Here is a 27,107-nt window from a genome sequence, read left to right on the forward strand (position 1 = left end):
TCTATCTCACAGAAGAAATGTTGCGAGTTTGTCTCTGATGTATCGTTATTTTCATGGAAAGTGTTCGACTGAGCTCCAATCTATGGTCCCCCCTCGCCAAACTTTCACAAGAAACACTCGTCTAGCTGTAAACACTATCAATAATTCCCCCCACTCTTTATCTGTGCCTAAACCTAAACGTAGATTCCATGAACAAAGCTTCTTTCTTAGAACTGCAGTACTACTGCACGCCTGTGGAATTGTCTTCTGTTTTCCTGCTTTCCGGCTGACTACAATATGGTTGTCTTCAAGTCTAACGTAAATAAGTTCTTGATGAGCCGTTCCATATAAGTTATCAAATTTACCAAATTTTCATTACTAATGATTACTATATTGTCCAATTTCTACTGTACACTCTTTAACCCTTATCCTTGAGTGGCCTCTTGGCCTTGATAATGTGGTGATGCCTATGTAAAAAAAAATAAAATAAAATAAAAACACAAAAAATATATCCAGTTTGGCAGAAAAGTAACTTATCTTGCCTTTGATAACATTTATTTGTTATATATTTGTTTTTTGACAACTTTTTCGAATCTATGTGTACAGTAATACAAACCCCACCCTCAACCTCTCCATGTTGACAACGGATTTCGGAATAAACACCATTGGGGGGGATATTTATAAAATTTAACTGATATTTGTTGTCAACATACCCATCCGCAAATACTATTAAAAAAAAGTCGATAAGAGTCGTCATTTAAAAAGAAATTTAAAATCAAATGTTTGTAAAAGTGAGAAATTATTAATAAATGTTTAGTAACATTTTTCTTTTAATATTTATAAAGAGTAAAACTTTTTTAAAAATAAATGTTTGTAAATGTGACAAATAATCGTTTAGTTACGGCAACGTCAGTAAATAAAATATGTTACGTGCGGGGTGGGGTGGGGGACTAAGGGAGCGACTATTATTTTTTTCTGCTAGTCGCCATGTAACTCAACGCCCAAGGAGTACCCAATTACGGATATATGTTCTCTTTCACTTTATTTATCTAGTTTAACTTTTTTTTTTATTTACTTCTAACTTCGGTCATAGTTTAAAATACTGATTTCTCCCTCGGATTTTAACGACAGGTGTGCGAAAAAAAAATGGCGTCTCCATTTTCGGCGATAAACTGTAGAAGTACCTTTTACACACAATAATAAAAAAAACTGCATAGCATAAAATTAGAATCTTTTTTTTTTTTTTTTTTTTAAAGATTAGCAATCTTTAAGTTTGAATTACCGACTCGAAATTTACCAAAATAACATTACTCTAAAAAGATTTAATACTTTTGAACTATTTTGACTGAAGCAATTTTATTTCAATTATATTTTTTGTATTGTCTTATTTTCTTTACCTTAAAAAATAAGATTGAAAAATTGAATGCATGTGCGCAATAACAAACTTGGCGACCAGTGAAAACAATAGGGAATACAGTGAATAATGAAGGTCTTAATATCCTAGATGCCAGACATTGACCTGTTATTTCAGACACTTCAAACCAAGATTCAAAATGTCCCTTTACGTGCAATTGTTTGTATTTTCTCTTTCACTTATTTCACTGGGTATATTTGCCACAGTTTTTGAAATTCTTTTTCAAGAATTCAGTTGCTCCTCTAATTACTTGAATGATTAAGGTCTTCCTAAGATTCCAGTTTCTTTTCATGGCATAGAAGACTTCGGTATTATGTGGGGGCTTCTATATTATAATAACAACAAAAAATATTGGATTTTAAATGAAACAAACCTACGTAATTGTCAGGCTTCAAATAGTAACATTTAAAAAATTAAGAAAAACGAAGGTAGTAAAATAAGTATTAATGCAAAAATGATTTGTGAAATCACCGCATGCGCATTTCCCTTCCTAAAAAAGAGATAAATTGACAGGGGAAATAATTAAATTCGGGTTTGTGTTACTATACACAGATTCGAAAAAAGTTGTCAAAAATCAAATATATAACAAATAAATGTTATCAAAGGCAAGATAAGTTACTCTTCTACCTATCTGCAAAAGTTTTTAGTGGTTTTACTCGCTTTAAAACGTGGAATCTTTCGAAAGTCATACAGTGTTTGTCGATATATTGGAAAAAGAAAAATGGCGGTGTGCTCGCTGTTGAATACGGTAAGTTTGGGAAAATGAGTTCAAACCAAATAATTATACAAAATATTATTAGAAACTCACTCAATATATGTTACCATGACATGGGCGGACATATATTCGATGGGTTTATAACAGTATTTTGTATAATTATTTAGTTTGAACTCATTTTCCAAAACTTACCGTATTTAACAACGAGCACGCCACTATTTTTAGTTTTCAAATATATTGCTAAACACTATGATTTTCGAAAGATTCCACGTTTTAAAGCGAGTAAACCAACTAAAAACGTTTACAGATAGGCAGAACGTTTATTTGTTATGTATTTGATTTTTTACCACTTTTTCAATCTATGTGTATAGTAACACAAACCCTCAAAAACTTTTTCATTAATAATTATTTTTCTACTTTATCGTTTTTGGATATGTTACTATTTGTGACCTGACAATTACATATGTACCATTTGTTATACTTGAAATTCAATATTTTTTCGTTATAATATAGAAGCACCATTATGTGTGTATGTGCTTTTAAATAAATTCAGAGCATTTATCAAATTACTATATATGTTGTTTGTTTGTGACCTAGTGTACATCTTCCATCAAAAATGACAGAAAAGAAATTATGCTCCACCAGTGTTTGTGTTATATTTTATGTGTTATGTAGCTGCTTATTTAATGGTTTATTATCCTCAGATTCCTTAATGTCTATACGGCCCGTGGCTTGTCTAGTAGGTGCGTGTGTGTATTGCATATAATTCACACTACATTTATAACAACATACCTGTTGCTGCATGGTCTTCTGTCTTTTGGCCGGTGCCTGGGCGATTTGCAAACGTCTTAGGGAGCTGGGTTCTGCTATAACAAGCCGCATGCAAGACAGACACAAGACAATGTATGTTTTTTTATATATCAGTTTATTTCACTCACAGGCATCTCGTCTTCCACAGCATAGAGTGAAATTGAGGTTCTCAGACGTGGCATTTCTCTGCATCTATTTGAAGACTGTTGCCACCCTTATGGGGAGACCTGATTAACCCGTCTTGCTTCTTTGGTGTCTCAAAACCAACTCACTAAACTTAACTCAGCTTAATCAAACCTGAGCCCCCGACATGTCATGTCTGTCGGATACTTCCAGTGCAAACTGATCAGTCAATCCAGTTTGATACATGTCACAACATGACCGTTTGACACTTTCTACACTTGTAATGCTCACTCAACTTATCGTTTCCCACCATTCAATCTCTTGTTTACTCTGAAATATAGACAATTAAATAGATAGATAGATAAATAGACCGATAACAGACAAATAATTACTTCTATCTGGCATTGCCCAGCGTTTACCTAACATTTGCGCTAATTATAAAATCATAGAATTGTGACAGTAATTTAATATTTTCTATATAAATTATTATTTCTGATGACCTAAAGAAACTAAAAAAAGAAAACGGCCATTACCTTTTTATTTAGAGTGAAGGATTTTTCCCCGATTCATTTCATTGGCATTGGGTTGTTTAGTTTGCTATTTGCTTTCTCACTTTCCATTAACACTTGAGTAGAGTAAAGCACATTTTTACTTGCTAACTTTTGTATGAAAGGATGGATATATATATATATATATATATTTGATACAAATAAATACGCAAATTATAGGATTGAACCTGTGATCATCTAATTGATAGTTGGCAATTCTAACCATTTGGTTGTTAGCCAGGCGACATCTCAATGCTTATATAAACATTGAAAACTACGAGAGAGTGCTCCATTTGTGTTTACAAAGAGCTTTTCATTATTGCTAACTGATATTGGTGATATCGTTTACCACAGTGCTTAATCTAAGAAGGATGGAGAGCTTTTATAATTGTTTAAGTGGTTCATTGCAACCTGTCCCTCCAACCCATAAGCCAATTCAAATGATTGGTTGTTGTTTTAGTTTCATTTACTCAACCAGGAAGACTTAAAAATAAATGTGTTGGAAAACCCATAAAAACGAAAACTTGCAATAAAATCCAAATAATTTTCTCCAGCCACTAGTTTTCACTTTAATTAAAAAAAAAAAAAAAAAAATGAACATTTATTAATGAAATAATGAAAATCTCCTGGCATTGTCTGTCTAGATGTATAGTACTTGGTGAAATTTATTTTAGAAAAAATTAATTTGAAATATAGTCATTGTTGTGGTGGCAACCACTTATTTGCATATGCGAATAACATAACACTATAAATGGCAAGCCTAGGTTGGCCTTGGTGTGTCTTACTCAAATGCCACCGGAAGTGACGCCGAAGAGCGTACATGTCCTCCCACCCAGACTCTCTGACTCGACACCGTCATTTGTACATATTGTAAATATACCTTTTCTTTAATACACTTATTATTGCATTATCTTGTTGTTTGCGTCTTCATTGTATTTCCTTACTAATTATTGTTCAACCTTGCAACCACAACAGTTGGCGACGAGATATGAAGCATCAAATATAACAGTTTGACGAAGAACTATTTAAAAAAAAAAAAAAAGTACAACGCAAAGATTGACCATTTTTTTTAAGGAATGCAAAGTGTTGACGAGCAAACGGATTTTACGCTAAAGAGAAGTTTCAACTCAAGTGAAAAAAAAAAAAACTCGAACGTGGCAAAAGCGACAATTTACGCCGTTTTCTGGGAATCCGACTTGCAAACGAATGTAAAAGTGAATTTTTGTTTGTCGCTACATGACAAATCTTACTAAAGGACCAACTTGCAAACGAAAAGCAAACTTTGTTCTGTCGCAAAAACGACAGGTCAGACCCATATTACGAAAAGCAAGGAAGTAACCTACGAAAAAAGTTCACCAGTGGATTCTAATTACTGTTCTCCGTAAACAAAACAACAACTAAAGGACTTTTTAATTAATGTTTTGGTTGACATCGGTACTAAAAGGAAATACCACAGCTAAAACTAAAATTCAAGGAAAGGATTTTTTTTCTTGAAGTTGTCACTGAATAACGGATAATACAGTAAAACGTCATGGAAAAAAAAAAAAAGGTAATCTCAATTTAAGAGGTATTTTAATTACTAAAATACTAGAGAAAAATAAAACTCAAAGAACTAAATGTACTGCATACATTTATTCAATTGTGACTCGAAAAAAAAACCAAAAAAAAAACCCAAACTTTTATTTTGTGGAAAGAGTTACTTATTAGTAAGTGCCTAAAAACGGAAAGTCAATTCCATTTCGTGATTCCAGATAAACCTGTTTTATTTTATTTTTTTGCAGCGTGACTCGCAAAAAGAATATATTATTGCAAGCAGCGATATTATTATTGAAAACAGAAGCTTACAGCAATTTGTTTTTTTGTTGTAACCCAAACCGGTGTATATGGTACATGGTACAATATTTTTTTTAACTACACACTAAAAAAAAAAAAACATGGAAGACTTATCAAAAATGTTCATGCAATTTTTACAAGCACAGGCTGAGCGGGATGAACGCAGACAAGCTACACAAAACGAGCTTTTGCAAACACAAATACAGGCACAGGCTGACCGCGAGGAAAAGAGAGAGGACAGATTATTGAAATGGCAGCAGGAACAAGAAGAAAAGCAGAAAATGGCACAATTACAGCAGAAAAAACTGCAATTAGAACAGGAAGAAAGGCATAAGAAACTACAATTGGAACAGGAAGAAAGGCATAAGAAACTACAATTGGAATATGAAGAAAGACAAGAGGAACGTTTTGCTAAAACACTGGAACTACTAAAGAGTAATCGAGAAAATGTCGATAGTGTTAATTTCTCCCATACAACTATTTTTAATAGCATGGACACATTTCATTATGTGCCTGAGGAAGAGAAGAATTTTGAAGCATACTACACAAGATACGAGGATGTTTTTCAACTGGACTGTAAAAATTGGTCAAATAGTCAGAAAGTGAGCCTCTTACTCAGAAAATTGGGTACATCAGAACACAGCAAATTCGTAGATTACATATTACCTAAAAAAACTGCGGAATTAGAGTTCATGGAAGCTGTAAAATTACTAAAAGAATTATTTAATCCAAATATATCTCTTTTTCATAAAAGATGGCTGTGCATGAATCTAAGAAAGATGGACAACCAAGATTATTTGACATACGCATCAGTTGTCAATAAAAACTGCGATAATTTTAAGCTTGCAGAACTAACGGTAGAAGATTTTAAATGTCTAATCTTCGCTCAAGGGTTAGTTTCCACGAAAAATGCAGAAATACACAGACGAGTGTTGTCTAAGCTGGAATCTGAGCAAGATTTAACCCTCCAGAAACTAGCAGAGGACTGTGAAAGGACCATTACACTAAAAAAGGATTAAAAAAATATAGAAGAATCCGGAGTGGCATATGTAAGAAAAGTTAGAAAACCATACGCACCAAGCAAGAACTTTACAAAGAAAAGCAATGGAACGGGATATTCCAAAGATAATAACCATAAATATAGTACACAATATAACAAGCCTCTTCCTAGATATAACTGTAAGAGATGTGCAGAAAAGCATCGGGAATCAGATTGTCCTTATAAGAAGAAAAAATGCTACATTTGTAAGAAGGTGGGACACAAAAGCGATTGCTGCAGATATAAGGATTACACCAGAAAGAGAGTACAGCAAACAAAATCAAATACAAAATTAGACAAAGATCGGCGAAAATACGTAAAAGTGGAAATATTTAAAACATCAATAAAGTTACAACTCGACTCCGGCTCCGATGTTTCTATAATAAATCTGAATACGTGGAAAAAGTTGGGAAAACCGGCCATGATGAAAACTAGTAAAGCAGCCCGGACGGTAACTGGTGGTGGTATAAAATTTGAAGGAGAAGTTGTCATCCCGATAAAATTGAAAGGGATTTCGAAGAAATTAAAAATATTCGTACTAAAAAATAGTGAAAATCTGTTTGGAATAGATTTAATTGAGAAATTCGGACTATGGGATAAGCCAATCAATACATTCTGTAAAAAATTAGAATGTTCTTCTCCAACAACAGTAAATATAAAAGACGATTTAAAAGAATTATTTCCTGAGGCATTCACGACTAACTTAGGTCGCTGCAATAAATTCAAGGCCTCGTTTGAACTTAAAGAAAACGCCAGCCCAATTTTTAGAAAAAAGCGAAATGTTCCGTTCGCTGGGTTGGAAAAGATTGATAAAGAATTAAATAGATTGGAACAGACGGGAATTCTATCAAAAATAGAACACAGCGAGTGGGCAGCCCACACCGTATACGTAAAGAAAAAGAATGACAAAGTTAGAGTGTGCGCAGACTTTTCGATCGGGGTCAACTCCCTATTAAAAGATCACCATTACCCCCTACCAAGCCCAGAGGAAATATTCATGAAGTTGAATGGGGGTAATATCTTCTCCAAGATAGACTTGAGCGACGCATATTTGCAAATACCGGTCGAGGAGAATTGCTCAAAAATACTATGCATCAATACGCATAAGGGATTATACAAATACAACCGATTGCCTTTTGGCATCAAAGTAGCGCCTGCCATCTTTCAGCAAGCGATGGACACCATGCTAAGTGGTATTGAGTGCGCATATGCATACCTGGACGACATTGTTGTCAGGAGCAAATCCCTAGAAGAACATAAGGAACATTTGAAACAAGTATTTACTCGAATACAAGAATTCGGCTTTAAAGTAAAAGAAAGTAAATGTGACTTTTGTATGAGCGAGATTAAGTATCTTGGACACATAATAAACAAACATGGACGACGTCCAGACCCAGACAGATCTGTGGCAATAAAAAATATGCCAGCACCCGATAATGTAACAACCTTGCAGAGTTTCTTGGGACTCGCAAATTATTACCAATCTTTTATTGAAGGAATGCATAACTTGCGAGCCCCCTTAAATAATCTGCTTAAAAAGGATACACCGTGGAACTGGACGCAAGAATGTCAAACTGCTTTTGACAAAATAAAGAGCGCACTAACATCCGAATTATTCTTAACGCACTTTGACACAAACTTAAAAATAGTCGTCGCTAGTGACTACGGCTTAGGAGCATGCATTCAACATATTATGCCGGATGGGTCTAGAAAACCAATAGCGCACGCTTCGAGAACGCTGATACCAGCCGAAAGGGCATATTCACAAATCGAAAAAGAAGCGTTAAGCATAATCTTTGCCGTGACTAAATTTCACCGATATTTATATGGTAGACAATTCATACTTGAAACCGACCATAAACCGTTAGTCACGATCTATGGATCAAAAAAAGGATTGCCGGTATACACCGCAAATAGATTGCTGCGCTGGGGTACAATACTACTTAATTACGATTTCCAGCTACAACATCTAGCATCAAAAAAGATTTGCCATGCGGATGGACTGTCAAGACTGATACCACAGAAACACAATCTGGAAGAATCAGTCATTGCAGCAATTCGGACAAATGTTGAAGTAAAAAATATGGTAGCAAACATCATTAAGGAACTACCCGTAACTTTGTTGGACATTAAAAGGGAAGCCGAGAAAGACGAATATATAAAGGACATAAAAGAGAAAATTATAACGGACACAAAGGTGCAGGAAGTTTTCTCCATATGTGACAATGTGTTACTGTACAGCGAGAGAGTGGTAATACCCAAAACATTGCAGAATAGGATGTTAAGAGATTTCCACGCAGGACATCCGGGGATAAATCGAATGAAGTCGTTAATGAGAAGCTACGTGTACTGGAGTAACATGGACACTGACATAGCGACAACAACTGATAAATGTAAAGGATGCCAGTTAGCGGCAAAATCTCCACCTATAGTACACAAACCTTGGCCGAAAACCGGCCAACCATGGTCGAGAATCCACATGGATTTCGCTGGTCCAGTAGGTGAAAACTATTATTTAATTGTAGTGGATAGTTTCACAAAATGGCCGGAGGTAATGCGTTGCAGGAATCCAACAACGAACAACTCAATAGGGTTCCTACACGAGTTGTTTGCAAGATTTGGTGTACCAGACACACTGGTCACTGACAACGGAACGCAGTTCACATCCGCAGAGTTTAAGGAATTTTGCGACACGTTCCGAGTGAAGCACATCACGACTCCGCCGTATCATCCAAGGTCGAACGGCCTCGCGGAAAGGTTCATGGACACACTAAAACGAGCGTTAAAGTAATCCATTGGAACACCAACAGAAAAAGCTTTGCAACAATTCTTGCAAGTATATAGGATTACACCACATCCTAGTACACCATCAAACATATCACCAGCTGATCTAATGTTTGCCAGAAAGGTAAAATCAGCGTTTGACAAACTATTGCCAAGGCAGGCAATTATCCGAAACACTACACACACGAGAAGAAAAAAATATAACTCGGGAGATCGAGTATATTTTAAGTGCTACAGAAATAACACATCTTACTGGGAATGTGGAGTAGTGGATAAACGCATTGGTGATTGTACATACATGATTAAAGGTCCACAGAAGATACATAAAAGGCACCTAAATCAGATAAAAAACGTCATATCCAAGATGATGATGATACGACAACAGTCGAAGAGGAGGACACCATAGATATCATATACGAATCTTTTAATTTGGAACCGCCTCAAAATGCACCTGAACCCCGAAGATCAGGTAGGAAAAGAAAAGTGAATGAACCATTAATGGTAAACCCAAAAAGAAAAAGATATTGAAATCTGTGTGACTTCAAATCTTGGGAGGGGGGTGTTGTGGTGGCAACCACTTATTTGCATATGCGAATAACATAACACTATAAATGGCAAGCCTAGGTTGGCCTTGGTGTGTCTTACTCAAATGCCACCGGAAGTGACGCCGAAGAGCGTACATGTCCTCCCACCAAGACTCTCTGACTCGACACCGTCATTTGTACATATTGTAAATATACCTTTTCTTTAATACACTTATTATTGCATTATCTTGTTGTTTGCGTCTTCATTGTATTTCCTTACTAATTATTGTTCAACCTTGCAACCACAACAATCATGTTTACAATTTTTGCCTTGGATAAGAAAGTTAAAAATAACTTTTGTAATAGGAGGTCCAGTAATAACAGAACTGTTAGCGCAGTGATGTTACTAATAATTAAAACAAAAAAACTACATCTCTTACAGACAACTATGAAATGGCAAATGGTTTTAATGGATCTAAATAAATTTAAATTATTTTTTAACACAAATTATTTTAAATCTTGAAAATACAAACACAATAATTATTTAAATGTTTAAACCATTTATATTATTTGTTTCATTAACCATGACCAGCTAGAAGTCCTAAATAATTTGTAATTATATTATTAGTATCGCCCACGCTGAAGATTGAACCTTCAACCTGCACAAGAGTGTCACTTACAACTGAATTTATCTAGTACTTTATCCGTTATGTCACGGATTTTTGCAGACAATTCTAGTATGAATTTTGAGAGCATTAAAATTCAGTTGTTATACTATTAAAAACAAAATGTAATTGTGTGGCAGATTTAATCTAATTTAATTTAGAAATATTTTTTTAGCATTACAAGCGTATGCTGTATTTTCATGGACATCGGCAATATTACATACCTAATGTGCTTCAACAAGTCATATCTTTTTTATTTATTGGCCAATTTTTAAAAGAATTACATTGATGAAAAGAGAATAAAATAAGCATTCGAATGATGTTAATTGATTTTTCTTTTATACGTTCAATGTTTTTATGCTCCAAGTTAAAAATGAAAAAACGGTAAAAAATGACGACAGCAAAAAGGGAAACTGTTTTTTCAATGTTTATATTTCATACGTTACGTTTGGATACATATGCGCGAGGTTAAATTTGATTGGATATGGCTGGAATTTTACAGACTATATAAACAAAGAAGTTCATCTATACTGGTCTTTGATTTTTATTTTTACGACTACATGAAGCAAAGTTACGACCGAGCAAAGTTGACGAAGAATATTTCAAAATTGATGAGATAAATCTGTATATATCTTTCATTTTCATATAGATAATAGTTTCAGAACTATTTTCATGTATAATATGTAAATATTTGATAATTATTTATTGTGTAGAAATTTCTTTAAAATGTTATAAAAATTCAAATCTGCTGAAAGGGAAACAGCTCGCTATGCGCTAACCATCGCTGCTGAGCTGCTTACAGTCAGGGTATTAACGAGTTTGTATTCTCTTAAACTGTTTTTTCTGCTTTCAAAATGGAAGCAGAAAAGTTTCATTTTTTATTCTGAGTTTGTCAATTTAAAAAAATGATCAAGTTTTTAAAATTTGATTTCCAAACAATGCTATTTTGTTGTTTTTAATGCTTTTAGTACACATCTACTAAAAGCGTTAAAAAAACAACAAAATGTACTAAATACATGCATTTGTTTTTTTTTTTTTTAGTGGTAAAACAAACAAAAAACAAATAAAACAAATATATAACAAATAAAAGGTACTTGTGCACTTATGCTACCATGCTGAAATAATACCGTTATTTAGAAACCCATTTTTAACATGGGGAAGGGTGTTTTGTTAACTATTCTGTACTTTCATCTAACAATTGAATAAAATATATGTGAAACTTGAATTTATTTTTAACTCATTGTCAAGACCATTTTTTCGAATCTGTAAAACAAACCCCTTTTTTGTTTTTTTTTAACTGAGGATACCTAAATAATAATAATAATTAGGTGGTTCGATAAAGAATTTCATTGTGATGCATTTTGTAAATTTTTACCTTGTTTCCACCTTAACATTTTTCTTTAAAATGACTATCTCGTAAGGTTTTCGGGTATTCTGAAAACGAATATCGCATTTAAAATTTCCGCAAATAAGTAGCTTTCCGGATATTAAGCAATGTCATTTCTTATGTTATTGCTGGTGGCCATCTTGGTATGTGTGTTTGCGCATAGTTTCTCGGGGTTACATTTGCGCACTTGCATGTACCAAGATGGCCACCAGCGATAATGTAAGAAATGACATTGCTTAATATTCGGAAAACTACTTATTCGCAGAAAATTTATCCCCTTTTTTTCTAAAGAAAAATGTCCACAGAAAAGCCTAAATTTTGGCACTTAAAATTCTCATAACTTTTGAACTACTGATGGTGTTTGCATAATTCAAACGGTTTTAAGCATCTTTTACATAGCTCTTTTCATGCAAGTGGATAAAATAACTATCTAAAAAGAAAAAATCAACTTGTAATGCTAATGTTTTGACAATAAGTTACCAGAGTGTAGTGGAGATTATTCAACCACTTCCCTTTGTGATAAGAGTTCTTATGCTGGTTGAAGTACCGACAACAGGGAGGTAATGTTAGCTAAGTGGTTAACAACAGAGACTGACATCCATGTCAAGTTCAAATCCAGTATTTACCACAGAAATATTTTAAAATCAAGGATCTTGGTAACCTTTACATGATCCCTCTCATAAGCACCCAATGTCTTTCTAGAAGGAATTCTAACTAGAAAAAGATATCAGGAAATGAATGCCAATAATAATCATTTGATTTACACTCGATAAATGAATAATGTTCAACCGAAAGAACAAGACAGCAAAACGCATAACTTTGTAAATTTTATCATTTCTTTTCTGTGATTTTTGATGGAAGATGTACACTCATACATACACGTTGACAAGAAAGTTCTTGCAGAATTTTTAATTTTGATTCCAAATGATGTATTTTTAAATTTAGTTATAATACCTTTACTTTATATAACATTTGAAATAGCGGTTTTTACTCTATCTAATCGTGTAAATTACAATCGTTTTAAAACAATTATGTTATCTTTTCAAAACATTGAATATGAGATGGAGAAAAAGCAAATTCACACAATTTTCTTATTTCAATTCAAGCTAGGCTAAAAAACTGCTGAAACAGCTCACTTAATCGACAAAGCATTTGACACAGGAACCGCTACTGAACGCACAGCATAATGGTGGTTTAAGAAATTTTGTGGCGGCGAAAAGAGTCTCGAAGATAATGAGCATAATGGTTAGCTGCCAGATGTTGACAATGATCAATTAAACCAATCCATGCACAACTGTTCGATAATTTGCTTCTGAATTAAGCATAACATATACAACAATTTCCAACCACTTGAGAGTGATTGGAAAGAAAAAAAAAATTGATAAATGGATGCTTCACAAATTGAATGACAACTAAAAGAAACACCCTTATGAAGTATCATCTTCCTTTCTTTTACGCAACAAGAACAACATATTTCTCGACTGGCTTGTGACTTGTGATGAAAAGTGGGTTCTTTACAACAACCAGCATTGCTTGGCTCAGTGGTTAGATGCCGACAACATGCCATGACACTTCCCAAAGCCAGAGTCGCACCAAAAGAAGGTCATGCTGACTGTTTGGTGGTCTGCGACCGGTCGCATCCATTACAGTTTTTTGAATGCTGGCGAAACCATTACAGCAGACAAGAACTGTCAACAAATGGATGAAATGCATCAGAAACTTTGACAAAAACACCCGGCCTTAGTCAACAGAAAAGACCCAATTCGCCTCCATGACAATGCCCGGCCGCACATTGCTAAACTGACCCTGCAGAAGTTGAACAAATTCAGTTACAAAACTCTGCCTCATCTGCCATACTCTCCAGAACTCTCACCTACCGACTACCACTTTTTCAAGCATCTCGACAACTTTCTGCGTGAAAAATGCTTTAAAATCTAAGTGACTTCATTGCTACCAGAAAGCAAGATTTTTATGTTACTGGCATAAATACACATGTTTTGCTTTGGCAAGAATGTGTTGAAATTAATTGTTTAAGCCAAGATATGTTCATCTGAATTTAAAAATTAAAAACCACAAGAACTTTCTTGTCAACCTAATATATATATATATATATATATAAAATAAAAATTACAATTAAATTTACCAAAATGATCCAAGATGGTAAAACTAAAGTATATTATAAATATTAAAGAATTAATATTTATAAAGTAATCTCAACCAGATGTAAAAGCTCAATAAAACCAAATAGGAGATAGAGCTTATAATAATATCCATTCACGTGAAATTACCTATTTCTTCACCATATTCCCTCTGCTTCACTTTTTGTTATCAAGTAAGATCTTTGACTTACTTGCAGTTTCATCAAATTCTTTTGTATGCAAAATCCGATCCTGCATTTTGCTAATTCCTACCCTCTGATGAGAAAGAAAGTATTTCTTCGAAACTCCGCAGATTAAGGACTATCCACTTATCAAGTGTTTCCTTTTCAGATTAAATATGTTTTTAACTCTTTTTCAAAGTGTTTTTAACATGTTTTATTATATATTTGCTCTTATATATATATATATATATATATATATATATATATATATATATATATATATATATAAGTAATTTGATAAATGTTCTGAATTTTTTTAAAAGCACATACACACATAATGGTTCTTCTATATTTTAATAATAAAAAAAATTAAATTTCAAGTTAAACAAATTGTACCTACTTTATTGTCATGTCACAAATAGTAACATATCAAAAATTATGGAAAATGATACGGTAGAAAAATAATTATTAATGAAAATCCAGGGTTGGGTGAATATCAAGCAACGTTGATGCATGATGTTTCAATATTTTTTTTTTTTTTTTTTTTTTTTTAATATTTAAAATTCATTAAAAAAAAACAACAGTAAGTATTTCATTGATAAAATATTCATTTTCAAAACCAATATGCAAATATCGGAAAGTTTCATTGGATGTTTTGCAGATTTTTTTTATTCTTCAAATGAAACTCTTCTCTCAGCTCTTATGTGTATGCAGTTGCTTGAACAATTCTTTGCTTGAAATCACTAACAACAGTTACCCACTAATTGTTTTATTGGATTATGTAAAAATTGTTAGTAAATTGCATCTTTTTGCTGTTTTATGTACAACAAATTAAGGCATTCGTATTGGATTCTTCGGAATGCTGTTCTCATCTTGAGTTTTATTTTTATGTTTCGGTTGATGCAACCTCTGACCTTCTTTAGGTGTATCTTGTCTACTTCAGGAATGTACTGTTGAACTTGGGAATCGCTCTGTCGAACTCAGGGTTCCATCATCCATGACTGTATAGAAGTCCTACATAATTTGCAATTGAATTTTGAGTGCCACTTGTACTGAGGATCAAACCTCCAACCTCCATAAGAGTGTAACTGTACAACTGAATTTTACCATGACACCACTTGTCCTTGTGTGTGACATTCAAAATACGATTGTAAATTACTTAGAACTTCTACCCAGTCATGACTGATGAAATGAGAGCATGCCATCATTGTGGATAAAATAATGGGTTCCTTTCGAAATTCTGTACAGATTCACGAATTAATCAAAAAGATTCCTGAGTTTGACAAGATGTACCTGAAAAAGATCGGAAGATACATCAACTGAAATGTTGTGAAAATAACACTCGGGATGAGAACCGTAGTGAGATGAGAACAGTACTTTAAAGAATCCAAATGATATGAATAATCAATTCTTATCTAAAAAAAATGAGCAACATTCTTTTGTGTTATTGTCACATTTTTTTTGTTTTCTTTATTTCCAGGTTCTGTAGTTGGATTAACAGTGGCCGATCGTCAACGTTTGGTATATTTGCGTCAGCAAGGCAAGAGCCCAACAATGGAGATCATCTCAAAATGGCACTACAAGAATGCCACTATTTATGATTTATATTATGCCTTGAAAAAGATCAACAGACTTAGAGAAGTGTCCATCATTGAAAATTTTTGTAAGAAATTTTTATCAATTTTTTTTTTTAATCAATTTTTTATCTCTAGTTAAGCTCTTTAGTAGCACAAAAGCTAACAGTAGTTCAAGTTCAAGAAATATAATGCGAGTCGACAGTTAATCCTAAATAAAAACAACAAAAATACAGAAAAATCTTTATGGTGTACGTATTTGTTATGGAATAAACATGCCATATATCAAAAATTATGTAAATTAAGAAAATAGTTTTATTTTTAACTAAGAAAATGAAATTTTATGAGTAAGCAAAAAAATGGAACTCTCTCATATTACCATCTTGAAAAAACAGGGCAGATAACTCCACAATAATTCAAACTTACAAGATCAACCTTGTAATACTAATGATGTCACATTAATCATTGTTTAAAAATGATTTTCTTTAAAAAGAAAACTAATTGATCAATTTACATGATTTTTGACATATGACATTTCCATTCCGTGACTGGTACATGCATCATAATGATTTTCTAGATTTTTTGTTTTTTATTTAGATTGAAGTGTGGACTTGCACCAGCAATTTCATGAAATGGTCAAGACTAAATTGAATCATAATATCTTGGAGATTTGTACTAGTCACCTCTGAATGCCAGACTGCTCTAGTTGCTATGGAATTGGTTCGCTATAAAATGTATATCTCTAGGGGTCTAATGAAACAATGTTGACCTCCGCTTGACAACAATTATCAACGTCAATGTTGGATGCCAGAGATTTCTTTTCTTTTATCTTTTTCTTTGATTTGGCCATGTCGTCGTCTCTCACACATTGGTGACTGCTGAAGGGGTGCCCTGGCTTACAAGTATATAAAAAATATAAAACAATTAAAAAACAATAAAAGAAAACACAGGTGCCGAAACTTTCTACAAATATTAGTTGCATTCTGGCAGTGTGTGTGTGTGTGTGTGTGTGACGTCATGAACCCTCGACATGCTAAAGTCAACATCTTAGTTTTCTGTTGAGGCTATGTTCGTCAGTCGGTTAATCAATTCATTTCCCCATTTGTTTAGAACCATAGCTTGTGTTTGACTGTGCCCAACTCGCAACTGTGTCTAATTGGCAACTGTCTTCAATTGTAACTGTCATTAACTGTCACAAACCATCCCTAATTGTCATTAACTGTTGCAAAATTCATAGCCACTCCCCCAAAGTGGCCACAAACCAACTCTAAATATATCTACATCCATTGTTCCGTTCTTTTGCTTCTGCCACTGCCACACCTTGACCAACAATCCCATGTCAGCTTCCTTTTGTGTGCCTTTGTGAACAACTTCCTGTCCGTTATCTTTCTACCAACCTCATTTTCCATACCTTTGTTTTTTATGATAAACTTGTTTCCTCTTCTGTCATACTTTTTTTTTCTCTTTTCATTCACTTCCCAAAATTTATTAATATCTTCAAAAATTTATTAATATCTTCAAAAATTTATTAATATCTTCAAAATTTATTAATATCTTCAAAAATTTATTAATATCTTCAAAAATTTATTAATATCTTCAAAAATTTATTTATATCTTCAAAAATTTATTAATATCTTCAAAAATTTATTTATATCTTCAAAAATTTATTAATATCTTCAAAATTTATTAATTATTATATTACTAATGATTTAGTTCCTTTGTCCTTTGTAGAGAAAAATTGTTTTGATCACAAGCACTAGAGAAATCGTGACAGAACCTCCCCTCATCATCGGTCTTGTTTGAGTGAGCTAACCATTCCATATTGTGAACATTGAAGTCACCACAGACGTGAATGTTAGCCAAAGAATGAGCAGACAGCATGTGGTCAATTTTCTCAGATATGCTCTTAAAGATCGTAACTCCGCTGTTATGGGGGCAATAGAGGGCAAATACAAATGCAGTGGTGTGAACAAGTGCAAACCGAAGGCACATATAGGGCAATTTAGAGTCTTCTCTTGAGATGTCCCAACCACATATTTCATGCCTATGTTGATCTAGGGGGTCAGATTTGGATGTTAAATTAGAATATCCTTTAATTATGAACTCCTCTAGGGAAATAGTCTGTCCAATGTTGGCACATATTTCATACCTATGTTGATCTAGGGGGTCAAATTTGGATGTTAAATTAGAATATCCTTTAATTATGAACTCCTCTAGGGAAATAGTCTGTCCAATGTCAAGGAAGAATAGGTCTGGTTTTGTCTCCTGTTATTGGATTTCAACTTCTGGGAAGTTGGAACATAGACCCCTGATGTTGGAGGAGACATAGTAGTGGGGGTCTATGTTGGAAGTTTGAGTTCAGGGTTTCTCTATTGCTGTTCTTTTTTTTTTCTTTTCTTTTTTGTTTTTTTAGCATGAATTCTCTTCAAAAGCTAGAATTGTGTACCATTTGACAATGCATTTTATCTTTTCATATTTCTTCCTTTTGCAGTAAAATCACGAAACATTTCCCTGAAAGAAGTGCCCGTCAACAGCGTTCCAATCCAAAATAATTCCCGTGTATCTGTGAAAGACGATTCTGTTGCCACCTGTGAAAGTCTCAAGCATCTTAACCCAGACTGTAAGCACTTCATCATTTGATTGACTTGATAATCTTAGATAGAAAATAGTGTTCAGTCAGAAAAATATGGTAAAGTAAGTTGAGACCCTTGTCACCTTTAATGTTATCATTTGAAAGAAATATGTTAATTTTATTTCTAACTTTTACAAACTTTTTTATTAGGTCTACCTCGTCCAAGTGAGCGGAATGTCTTGCAACAAAAACAGACCTCTCATCTTCCAGTTCCATCACGGCCTTCAGTTCCCTTCTTCCACAAACCATTAAACACAGACGAACCCCATTCAAATGATTCAGTAAACGTGAACAAAGAAATGAACCACAAAGACATCGACCGTGTTCCAAAAGTCGATTGGGAAGAATCATCACCTGCAACAAAATCCCTTCCCACCTCGAAAAATGTCAGTTCGTTGATTCCTTATTTAGAACTTGGCTGTCTTTTCACATATGATGAAATAATGATTGCAACTGATGGATTTCGGGAATCTAATATTCTTGGTAGTGGTGCCTTCGGCACCGTTTATTATGGTAAATTAAAGGAAACTGACTGTGCCATAAAAAAACTGACCAAGGTTTGTCTGACTTTTCTTTTTATTTTGTATTTTCCTTTTTTATTTTTTATTTTTATTTTTTTATTTTTCCTTTTTTATTTTCCATTCTTTCTACTTTTTTATTTTTTTTTTGCTTTTTCTCTTTCGCTTTTTTATTTTTCCTTTTTTTATTTTTCCTTTCTTAATTTTTCCTTTTCTTTATTTTTTCCTTTTTTAAATTTTTCCTTTCTTTATTTTTCTTTTTTTTCTTTCGTTTTTTTTTTTTTAAATTTTTCCTTCCTTTTCTTTTTCATTTTGTTTATTTAAAGATCCTGCGCAGCTAAAAATGACACAAAGTAAGTGCACTAGTAAAAAAAAAAAGTTAAGCATAAGTGGCTCCTTTACAATCACTGCAATGTAAATCCTGTAAACAAAGATTACAACTTTTGTTTGATTTGGTACAAAATCTAATTGTTTGATATCACCCTCTTTAGGCATTTCCATTTTTTAAATTATCTTTTCAACCCTTAACCCTTTATGACATGAATTATGATGTAGATGATTAAAAAAATGTTTATTGTTAAGTTTAGTTAGTTTAAAGGATAATGATACTATGATTGTCTTCAAACTGGAAAAATTATGAACTTCAATAGTTAAACTACCACTGAGAATTTTTGCATTTCATAAACTTACCTTGATTATTGTCTATAGTGCTTGAAAAAAGTGTGTCCACTCTGAGACAGATGATGGCATCGTGAATGTAAGCAATGGACAGTTGCAATGGAGGTATCTATGAATATAATGGCATAAAGTGTGAATTGATTCAGTATCTGAGTAGATACTCAGATACTGAATCAATTCCCACTTTATTTATGCTATTATATTCATTTATTTATGACTGAACGAATTAGTTCAACCAGGTCATGAAGGGTCAAGAGCACCTTTTAGTTTTTGTACACAATTCCATCTATATTAAAAAACAAAAATAAAGAAGAATTTGAATGATGTAACTTGTCGGAAACATACATGAAAAAAAATATTTTAAAAATCATATAAATTGATCAAGTAGTTTTATTTTTAAATAAGAAAATCAAATTTTATGAGTAACAGGAGAGTGACTGTATTGTCTGCCATTTTAAAAACAATCTAAAAACAGAACTGAAAGAATATAACTCCATAATTCAAACTTGCAAGATTTATGTTGTAATACTTTTGAATTACCAATAATCACTTACAAATGATTTTCTTTATAAGAATCAAACTACTTGGTCAATTTGCGTAATTTTTGAAATATGATATTTCAGTTTTGTCATCTATAATAAAAATCTCACTTGTCCGTTTAAATGTATGTATGTATGTTTGCATGTCTGCCTAAAACTTTTGACAAAGGCGACAGATTTTCATGAGATCGGTATCATTTTGAAACCCAACCCTTCGGATGACAAATATCGAAAAAGTGGCTGAAAACATTAATTCCTTCACCCTCAACTGGGCACTTTTTTATAAAGAGGGGTCGCTTTTTTTTTCTTTTTTTTTTTCCAGATATTTTTGAAAGTCATCCCCTCTTTTTGATTGACTCCGGTTTGGCAATGGACGCAACAGCAAAGACAACATTTTTTTTTCACATTCTTTTCCTCCTTCGCGGTATGGGTTCGAACCTGCCCGCCTACTACCATTTTTTTTGTTTTTGCTCAACATATACCTCCAAACACCCGGGCAATGCCGGGCACTCAGGCTAGTAGCTACATGAATGAGATTTTTTTATTTTGTTTTTAATATAGGTGGAATTCTTGACAAGAACTAGTCGTTTTTTTTTTTTTTTTGGGGGGGGGTCCATTAAAAAGAAATCCATAGAACAATAACATTACTAATACAATATCAATGTTTTATGATCAAATTCTGTTAACTATTTCATTTCCAAAAAATTATTAATGGTTAGAAATGCCAAAAAGTTGTCTTAGAATTAAAAGCTACAATTTTGATGTTAAAGTGAGAATAAATCTGTCTCAGTATCTTAGAAACGCTGTCCAGGCAGTTTCATATGAGTTGTCTGGAGGAAATACTGTGTGCTGATGATTTAGTACTTGGCTGTGAAATAATGGAAAGTTTACTTGTTAATATAAAGACTGCAATGGAAGTAAAGGTCTGAGTTGAATATAATCAAGAGTAAATTTAATGATCAGTGGTTGTAGCAGTGGAAAGCTCCCCAGAAGAGGAAAGTTTCCCTACTCAATTTGTAGAAAGAAGTTTAGTTCAACTTGATTATTTGTGGTAATTGTAAGCATTATGCACACAAGAAGTGCAGTGGAATTACAAAAATGATAACCAGTTTGTGTGCAAGAAGTGTAAGACAATGGCGATGGATGAGAACTCAGATGTAGAGAAAGTATATTTGGATGGTGAGACTGTTGAGATTGTTAAGAAATTTTGTTAGCTAGGTAATACTAATGGAGTACAAGAAAGAACTGGTACTAATATAATTGCAAGAGTGGATAGAATTTCTACTATTATTAACTAGTACAGCATTACCGAGGTTTATCAATGGGAAAGTTTATAAAGCATGTGTGTTGTATTGTCATCTATATAACTAGCGTGCATATATATACACAGACATGACGGAAAAGAATAGACACCTTAGAAACAGTTTATTTAAATAAACATATAATTTATAGAGCAAAATCAAAAATAAATAGTTGCAAATTTAATAACTAATATTTGGTCGGCATTCCTTTTGCTGTTTTTAATGCTAGGACTCTTCTAGGCATGACATTGATCAGTTAACAAATATCACCTTAAGAAATTTCTTGTCATGTCTGATGCAATAATGCTAAAAGTTCAGGCTTAGAAGATTGCTTACGTTTCTTTTTGCAAAGGTTTCGGTTTAATATGCCCCAAAGGTTTTTAATTGGGTTCATATATGAGGACTGACTTGGCCATTGAAGTTTATTAATCCTATTTTGATTCAACCAATGTTGTCTTACCCTAGCAGAGTGACAAGGAGTTTCATCTCACATAAATAGGGAGTTAACTTGGTTCATTTTACCACTTGAGAATATTGGTAGAAGTCCTTCATGTAATATTGAAACATTTAGCAGAATCGATGTTTCTTTCGCACTCCACCCCATACTGTAACGGAGAAACCCTTCTGTTTCATCGTTGCCTGAAGTCTTTTCAAGTTGAACTTTTGCTGAGGGAGCTTCCATACCAATACCTTTCCACTGTCAGGAAATAATGCAAACCAGGACTCATCAGAGAAAATGATATTGGTCCAAAAGGTCATAGGTCTCTCCACGATTTTCTGTGCTTGATATTAGCAAGACGTAGAAGATAGTAGCCAAACTTGTGAAGATTACCTGACAGCTAATCTGGAACTGACACCGGCTTGTGTTGCAATGTCAGAGGCTTTGCACTGAGGATCCTCTTCAATATTTTGCAAGCTTATTTTGGAGGGCCTGGGATGACCTGGATGAGGTTTTGTGAACTCTTTTATTCTCTCTTGTGAATCATACGGTCACTCTATTAACAATAGAAAGGGGTATTCAAAGATTTCCTGATATTTTGTGTTAACTAAGACCATCTTCATATTCATCCCCATAGAAATTCTGATAGGTCTGATGCTCTTTTGGTTCGTGGCATGCTTCAATGTTGTTAGATGCAATTTTAATGAGATACCCCAAGTTATTTCAGCACTATTCTTTTCTGTAAATATAAATAAGCGTATATGAATCTAAGGAAAAATATTTATCTTAATGTTAATTCTTTTCTGTCATGTCTGTGTAATTATGTGCTTTTGTATGTTTGTATAAACCTGTGTCTCTCTATATCGCTTCTACCATTATTAACTAGCAAAACATTACAGCTGTAGATCGAGAGAAGAATTTATCAAGCATGTATATGCAGGGTGATGTATAGAAGTGAAACCTGGCCAGTGTGGTTGGAAGACATGTGTTGCATGACAAGGAATGTGTTACATGAAGATATGAGAATAATACAATGGATGTGTGAGTCTTAAAGACATGCATAGATCTGAGAGGACAATAAAATCATGACAAAATAGAGATGAGTAGAAAACAGGATACTTTGATGGTATGTTCACATTGAAAAAATGCAAAACAGGTTATATTGGCAGGGGAAGTCCAATGAAAACATAGGAGGAAATGATAATGATGAATTTGAGAGAAAAATGGATAAAGATGTTACTAAAGATAATTTGGAAGTCAATTTTCTGAAATCTGTCAAATATATGTTAGTATGTAAAACAGATATTAAATAAAATAATAAAACGCTGAATTATTCCCTATGGTAGGAATTTAATACATAAACTTTTGTAAATTAGCATTGTGTGTGTTTGGAAAGTTATTGGAAATAAATTTCAAGGTTTACCATCTAACAAGTTCACTGTATTTGCCGCTTAATGCAGATTCAAAAAGATTGTTTACAATCATAATAAAAACAGATTAATAGCAAAACTGGAGAAATGAGTTAACCATTAAACTTTTTTGTAAAGTGGTGACACTTACAACAGATGATCCCTCTTTTAGAGGTGTGAATGCTGCGCAAGTCCCAGGTTTTTTTTTTTTTTTTAAATATTTTCTATGCTTATTGTCAATCCTAAATTAATAAATTAAATTAATCGTTTATTTAGGGGTATCACCCACATAGTATCAACCAAAGAGTGGTATAAGATGCAATCGATTATGTAAATATATATATATATACATATTTAAAATTATATTTCAGGATTATTCTGAGGTAAATGCCGCCATGTGCAACCTGAAAAAGAATGCATTGGATGAACTGCTGATACAAATAAAGTAGGTTAAATTTTCAAAGTTTCTTCTTTTTTTCACTTCAAGACTTTAATCAAATAAATGGTTAAAAATTATTGTATCTTGCTGCCGACACAAACTCAAAGAGGAACTTAGTAGGAGCGGACCTCTTTCTCATAGAAAAGACATCACTAGTCAAACACCTACCATAGAGTGATAGAGAAACTACTCTATCACTTTTTCTATGGTAGGTGTTCGACTGCACTCCAATCTCTGGTTCATCCCCTGTAAAATATTCGCAACAAGCACTCATCTACCAACACTGCAGAAATTTTAACTGTGACGACTTGACTGTGTTCCCAAGATCTTATACTGATAACATGCAAATTTCTGTGTCATACCCAGACCCTTACATGGCATCGGTATAGCTGCAGTTGCTGCTTGTTTTTGCGTTTGAGTGGCCGGGAAACTGGGGCATGATGTCCAACCCAGCAAAAACAGTTGTGCTATTGTCCTCTAGATGTCTATCTCCTGTCCCTGTCCTCAAATTTCTAAGGTCTCTTTGTAAAAGGGTTTGTCAGGATAACATTGCATGAGGATACTTTCCCTCTAGATGTAAACGCTGACTAAATATTCAAAATAGTAGTTGAAGCCCAAATAAAACCCACTCGGATAGCTACCCCACACTGGCATCTATAAGGAATGGTACATCTTCTCTTATTGATGTTGCCTATAGTAACAGCACTAAGCTGGATACTCCACTAGACTAGATGAATTCTTGTCCTGGAATCCAGTAAAACTAAGAGAACACCAGAAAGATATACACTATAACACAACTGTTCAATTAGTGAGAGGAAAATTGATGTTCTTTTTTACTAACTCCATATTTGAGAATTAAAGGACAATCTGATGTAATATTCGAATATCTATGTATCTCAGATAGAAATCAAGTGTTAGTCCCAAGAAGGGGTCCCTTGATTTATGAGAACTTTGATTGAAGTAAAATGAAACAAAAAAAAGAAAAATAGGGTCAATGTGTCCGTTATGCCAACTGAAGACTTTTATAAGTTTTTGGCTACGCTGAAAATGAATATCGCAGGGAAAATTAGCGCAGACAAATAGTTTTTGAGATATAAATACCTGTATTTTGCAATGTAAATCACTGGCAGCCATGTTTAAACTGGCGGCATATGAAAGCAGCAAATCCTCAGTTTTTTTTTTTTTCAGCGCAATTCCGAAAGCAGTTCTTAACATGGGTAGATGGGGGGGGGGCTTTATTCCGAAAGGCATTTTCTTATTTTCAATCTCCCCTTGTTAAGAATGGCTTCCGGAATATACAGGTTAGACAACCAGTGCACATTGACCAAAAAAAAGATTGCCTTTGGTTTCTCTGTAGAGGAGTTTTCCAGGACAACTTGATATGCAGATACTTCACCATACAAGTGAACCCTGACCAAATATGCAAAATAGCATAGTATTCAAAGATCCCCTCAGCATGAATCCACACTGACTCGTACAAAGAATGCTGCTCCTTCTCCAAGTGATGTTTACCTCAAGAAACAGCGCTAAGCTTATTACTTCACCAGACTAGATGAATTCTTGTCCTGGAATCCAGCAAAACTCAGAAACTACCACATTAAAGATGTTCAACTGAGGAGACGAAAAAATAGTGTTCTCATTGCTGGAGGCTTTACAGGTAGAAAGATTCATAAATATAAATGACACATTCTTTTTTTTTTTCTTTTGACTAGTTACAACATGTTATCTTTTTCTTTTTTTATATATATGAATTATTTCATTTTGTTGATTTTTTTTTTTTTTCAATCACCACCCACATATGCATTTTAGAAAAATAAAAATAATTACCATGATTTTTTTTTAATTGTATTTTCACACTAAACAAGACACCATGCCATTTTAATGTAGGGAGCTACTATCTGGACATAATTTGCAAGAGAACTATGCAGGGAGTTGAGCAGCAAGATGTCTGTTTACATTACACTTGAATTTCTGCATGTCAGTACTGTCAGAGAAGCAGGAACCTGGAAGGGAATTCCGAAATCTAGCAGTCCTGAGGAAGAAACTATTAGAGTAGAAGGCTTTTTTACATCTAGGGATCTCTACTGTGTAGGGGTGGGACTTTGCTGTTTGTCGGGTTTGTTGGGATATTTACGTCGGGGGCACAGGGGCGTGTAGTTTGTCGGAGCATCTACCATTAAAATACTTGTAAAACAGGCAGAGGGATGCAATATTTCGTCAATGGAACAGCGGTTGAAGCCTAGCTGATAGTGTAGCCACTCTTTTTTGAACTCTGTCTGAGAGGGAGAGACTAGTAGCAGATGCACCAGCCCAAATGTGGCAGCAATACTCCATACATGGGCAAATGGTGGCCTTGGAGAGGTACAGGATACTCTCAGGTGCAAGTAATTTTCTAGCAGTGTAGAGAGAGTCCACCTTCTTTGCAGCAGCCTTGGCAATGCCCTCAATGTATCTTCCAACTCACATTCCCCGTGAACATTAAGCCAAGGAGTTTGAATGAAATACTTTCAGGTAATGTATCATTAACCATAGCTATTTGTGTTTGAGAAGGTTTCTTGTAATTATTAAAGGAAGAAACTTAGTCTTGGCAGCATTGAATGTTACCATCCATTTTTGTCCCCATTTCACTACAGACTGGAGGTCTTCATCAAGGGTTTCCACCATTGTATTGGATATTTGTTCATTCATTTTCTCCTTGTGTCTGTTATAGAGCATGGTGTTGTCAGTAAATATACCCATCTCAGAGACAATTTTATCAAGGAGGTTATTTATGAATATCAGAAATAATAAAGGTCTAAGGATCGACCCTGGAGATACACCCGCATTTATATCATATTATTTTGACGTATGACCATCGAGGATAACCGAAATAAAGGCGCGGTGAGTGAAAATAATCTTGAGAATAGCGTGTAAAAAGTCCACCAAATTAAAGATACACGTGACCTCCCTTCGTAACTCATCGATATTATAATTTAGACAGTATATAAAAAGTTTTAAGAATGAGTGACCCCACCGAGCATTCCCCGTGCCTTTGCCAGACATACACAAAAAATGCACACACACACATTTTACCTTATCTATATATCTATAAAAGTGAACGTGTCTGTCTGTCTGTCTGTCTGTCTGTGTGTCTGTGTGTCTGTCTGTCTGTGTACATTTCCCTACACAATAAATCTGTCAATTTTTAGTCTATAGACTCGAAATTTGAAATACCGGGTACTGAGATTTGGGAAAATCGATGTGACGGGTGTCAGCCAGAAATTTGGCTGTTAAGGGGTCGAATTTCAACGATTTGACCTTTAAGAACTCTACCAAACTCCTCCGACAATTTTGGGTCTAGACACTTGAAATTTTAGATTTAGGTTCCTTGAACCTGGATCTAACTTAATAAAGTGATTTGAACCCGAAACAATAAATTTTAAGGGGTCATAATAGGG

General features: G+C 33.9%; 1 protein-coding gene across 1 annotated transcript in view; it reads left to right on the forward strand.

Moving 5' to 3' along the window:
* The window catches only part of LOC145294871 (interleukin-1 receptor-associated kinase 4-like), a 69,590-nt gene that overhangs the window by 3,175 nt on the left and 39,308 nt on the right, over window positions 1–27,107 (forward strand). Inside the window, exons 2-5 of the mRNA XM_080141418.1 lie at window positions 15,622–15,804; window positions 18,207–18,335; window positions 18,498–18,904; window positions 23,603–23,676. Coding sequence (XP_079997544.1) covers window positions 15,622–15,804; window positions 18,207–18,335; window positions 18,498–18,904; window positions 23,603–23,676 — 793 coding nt within the window. The remainder of the gene's footprint in view (window positions 1–15,621; window positions 15,805–18,206; window positions 18,336–18,497; window positions 18,905–23,602; window positions 23,677–27,107) is intronic.

This window comes from Euprymna scolopes, chromosome 2, assembly GCF_053919585.1.
Source record: "Euprymna scolopes isolate OS-2025 chromosome 2, ASM5391958v1, whole genome shotgun sequence".
Classification (NCBI taxonomy): domain Eukaryota; kingdom Metazoa; phylum Mollusca; class Cephalopoda; order Sepiida; family Sepiolidae; genus Euprymna; species Euprymna scolopes.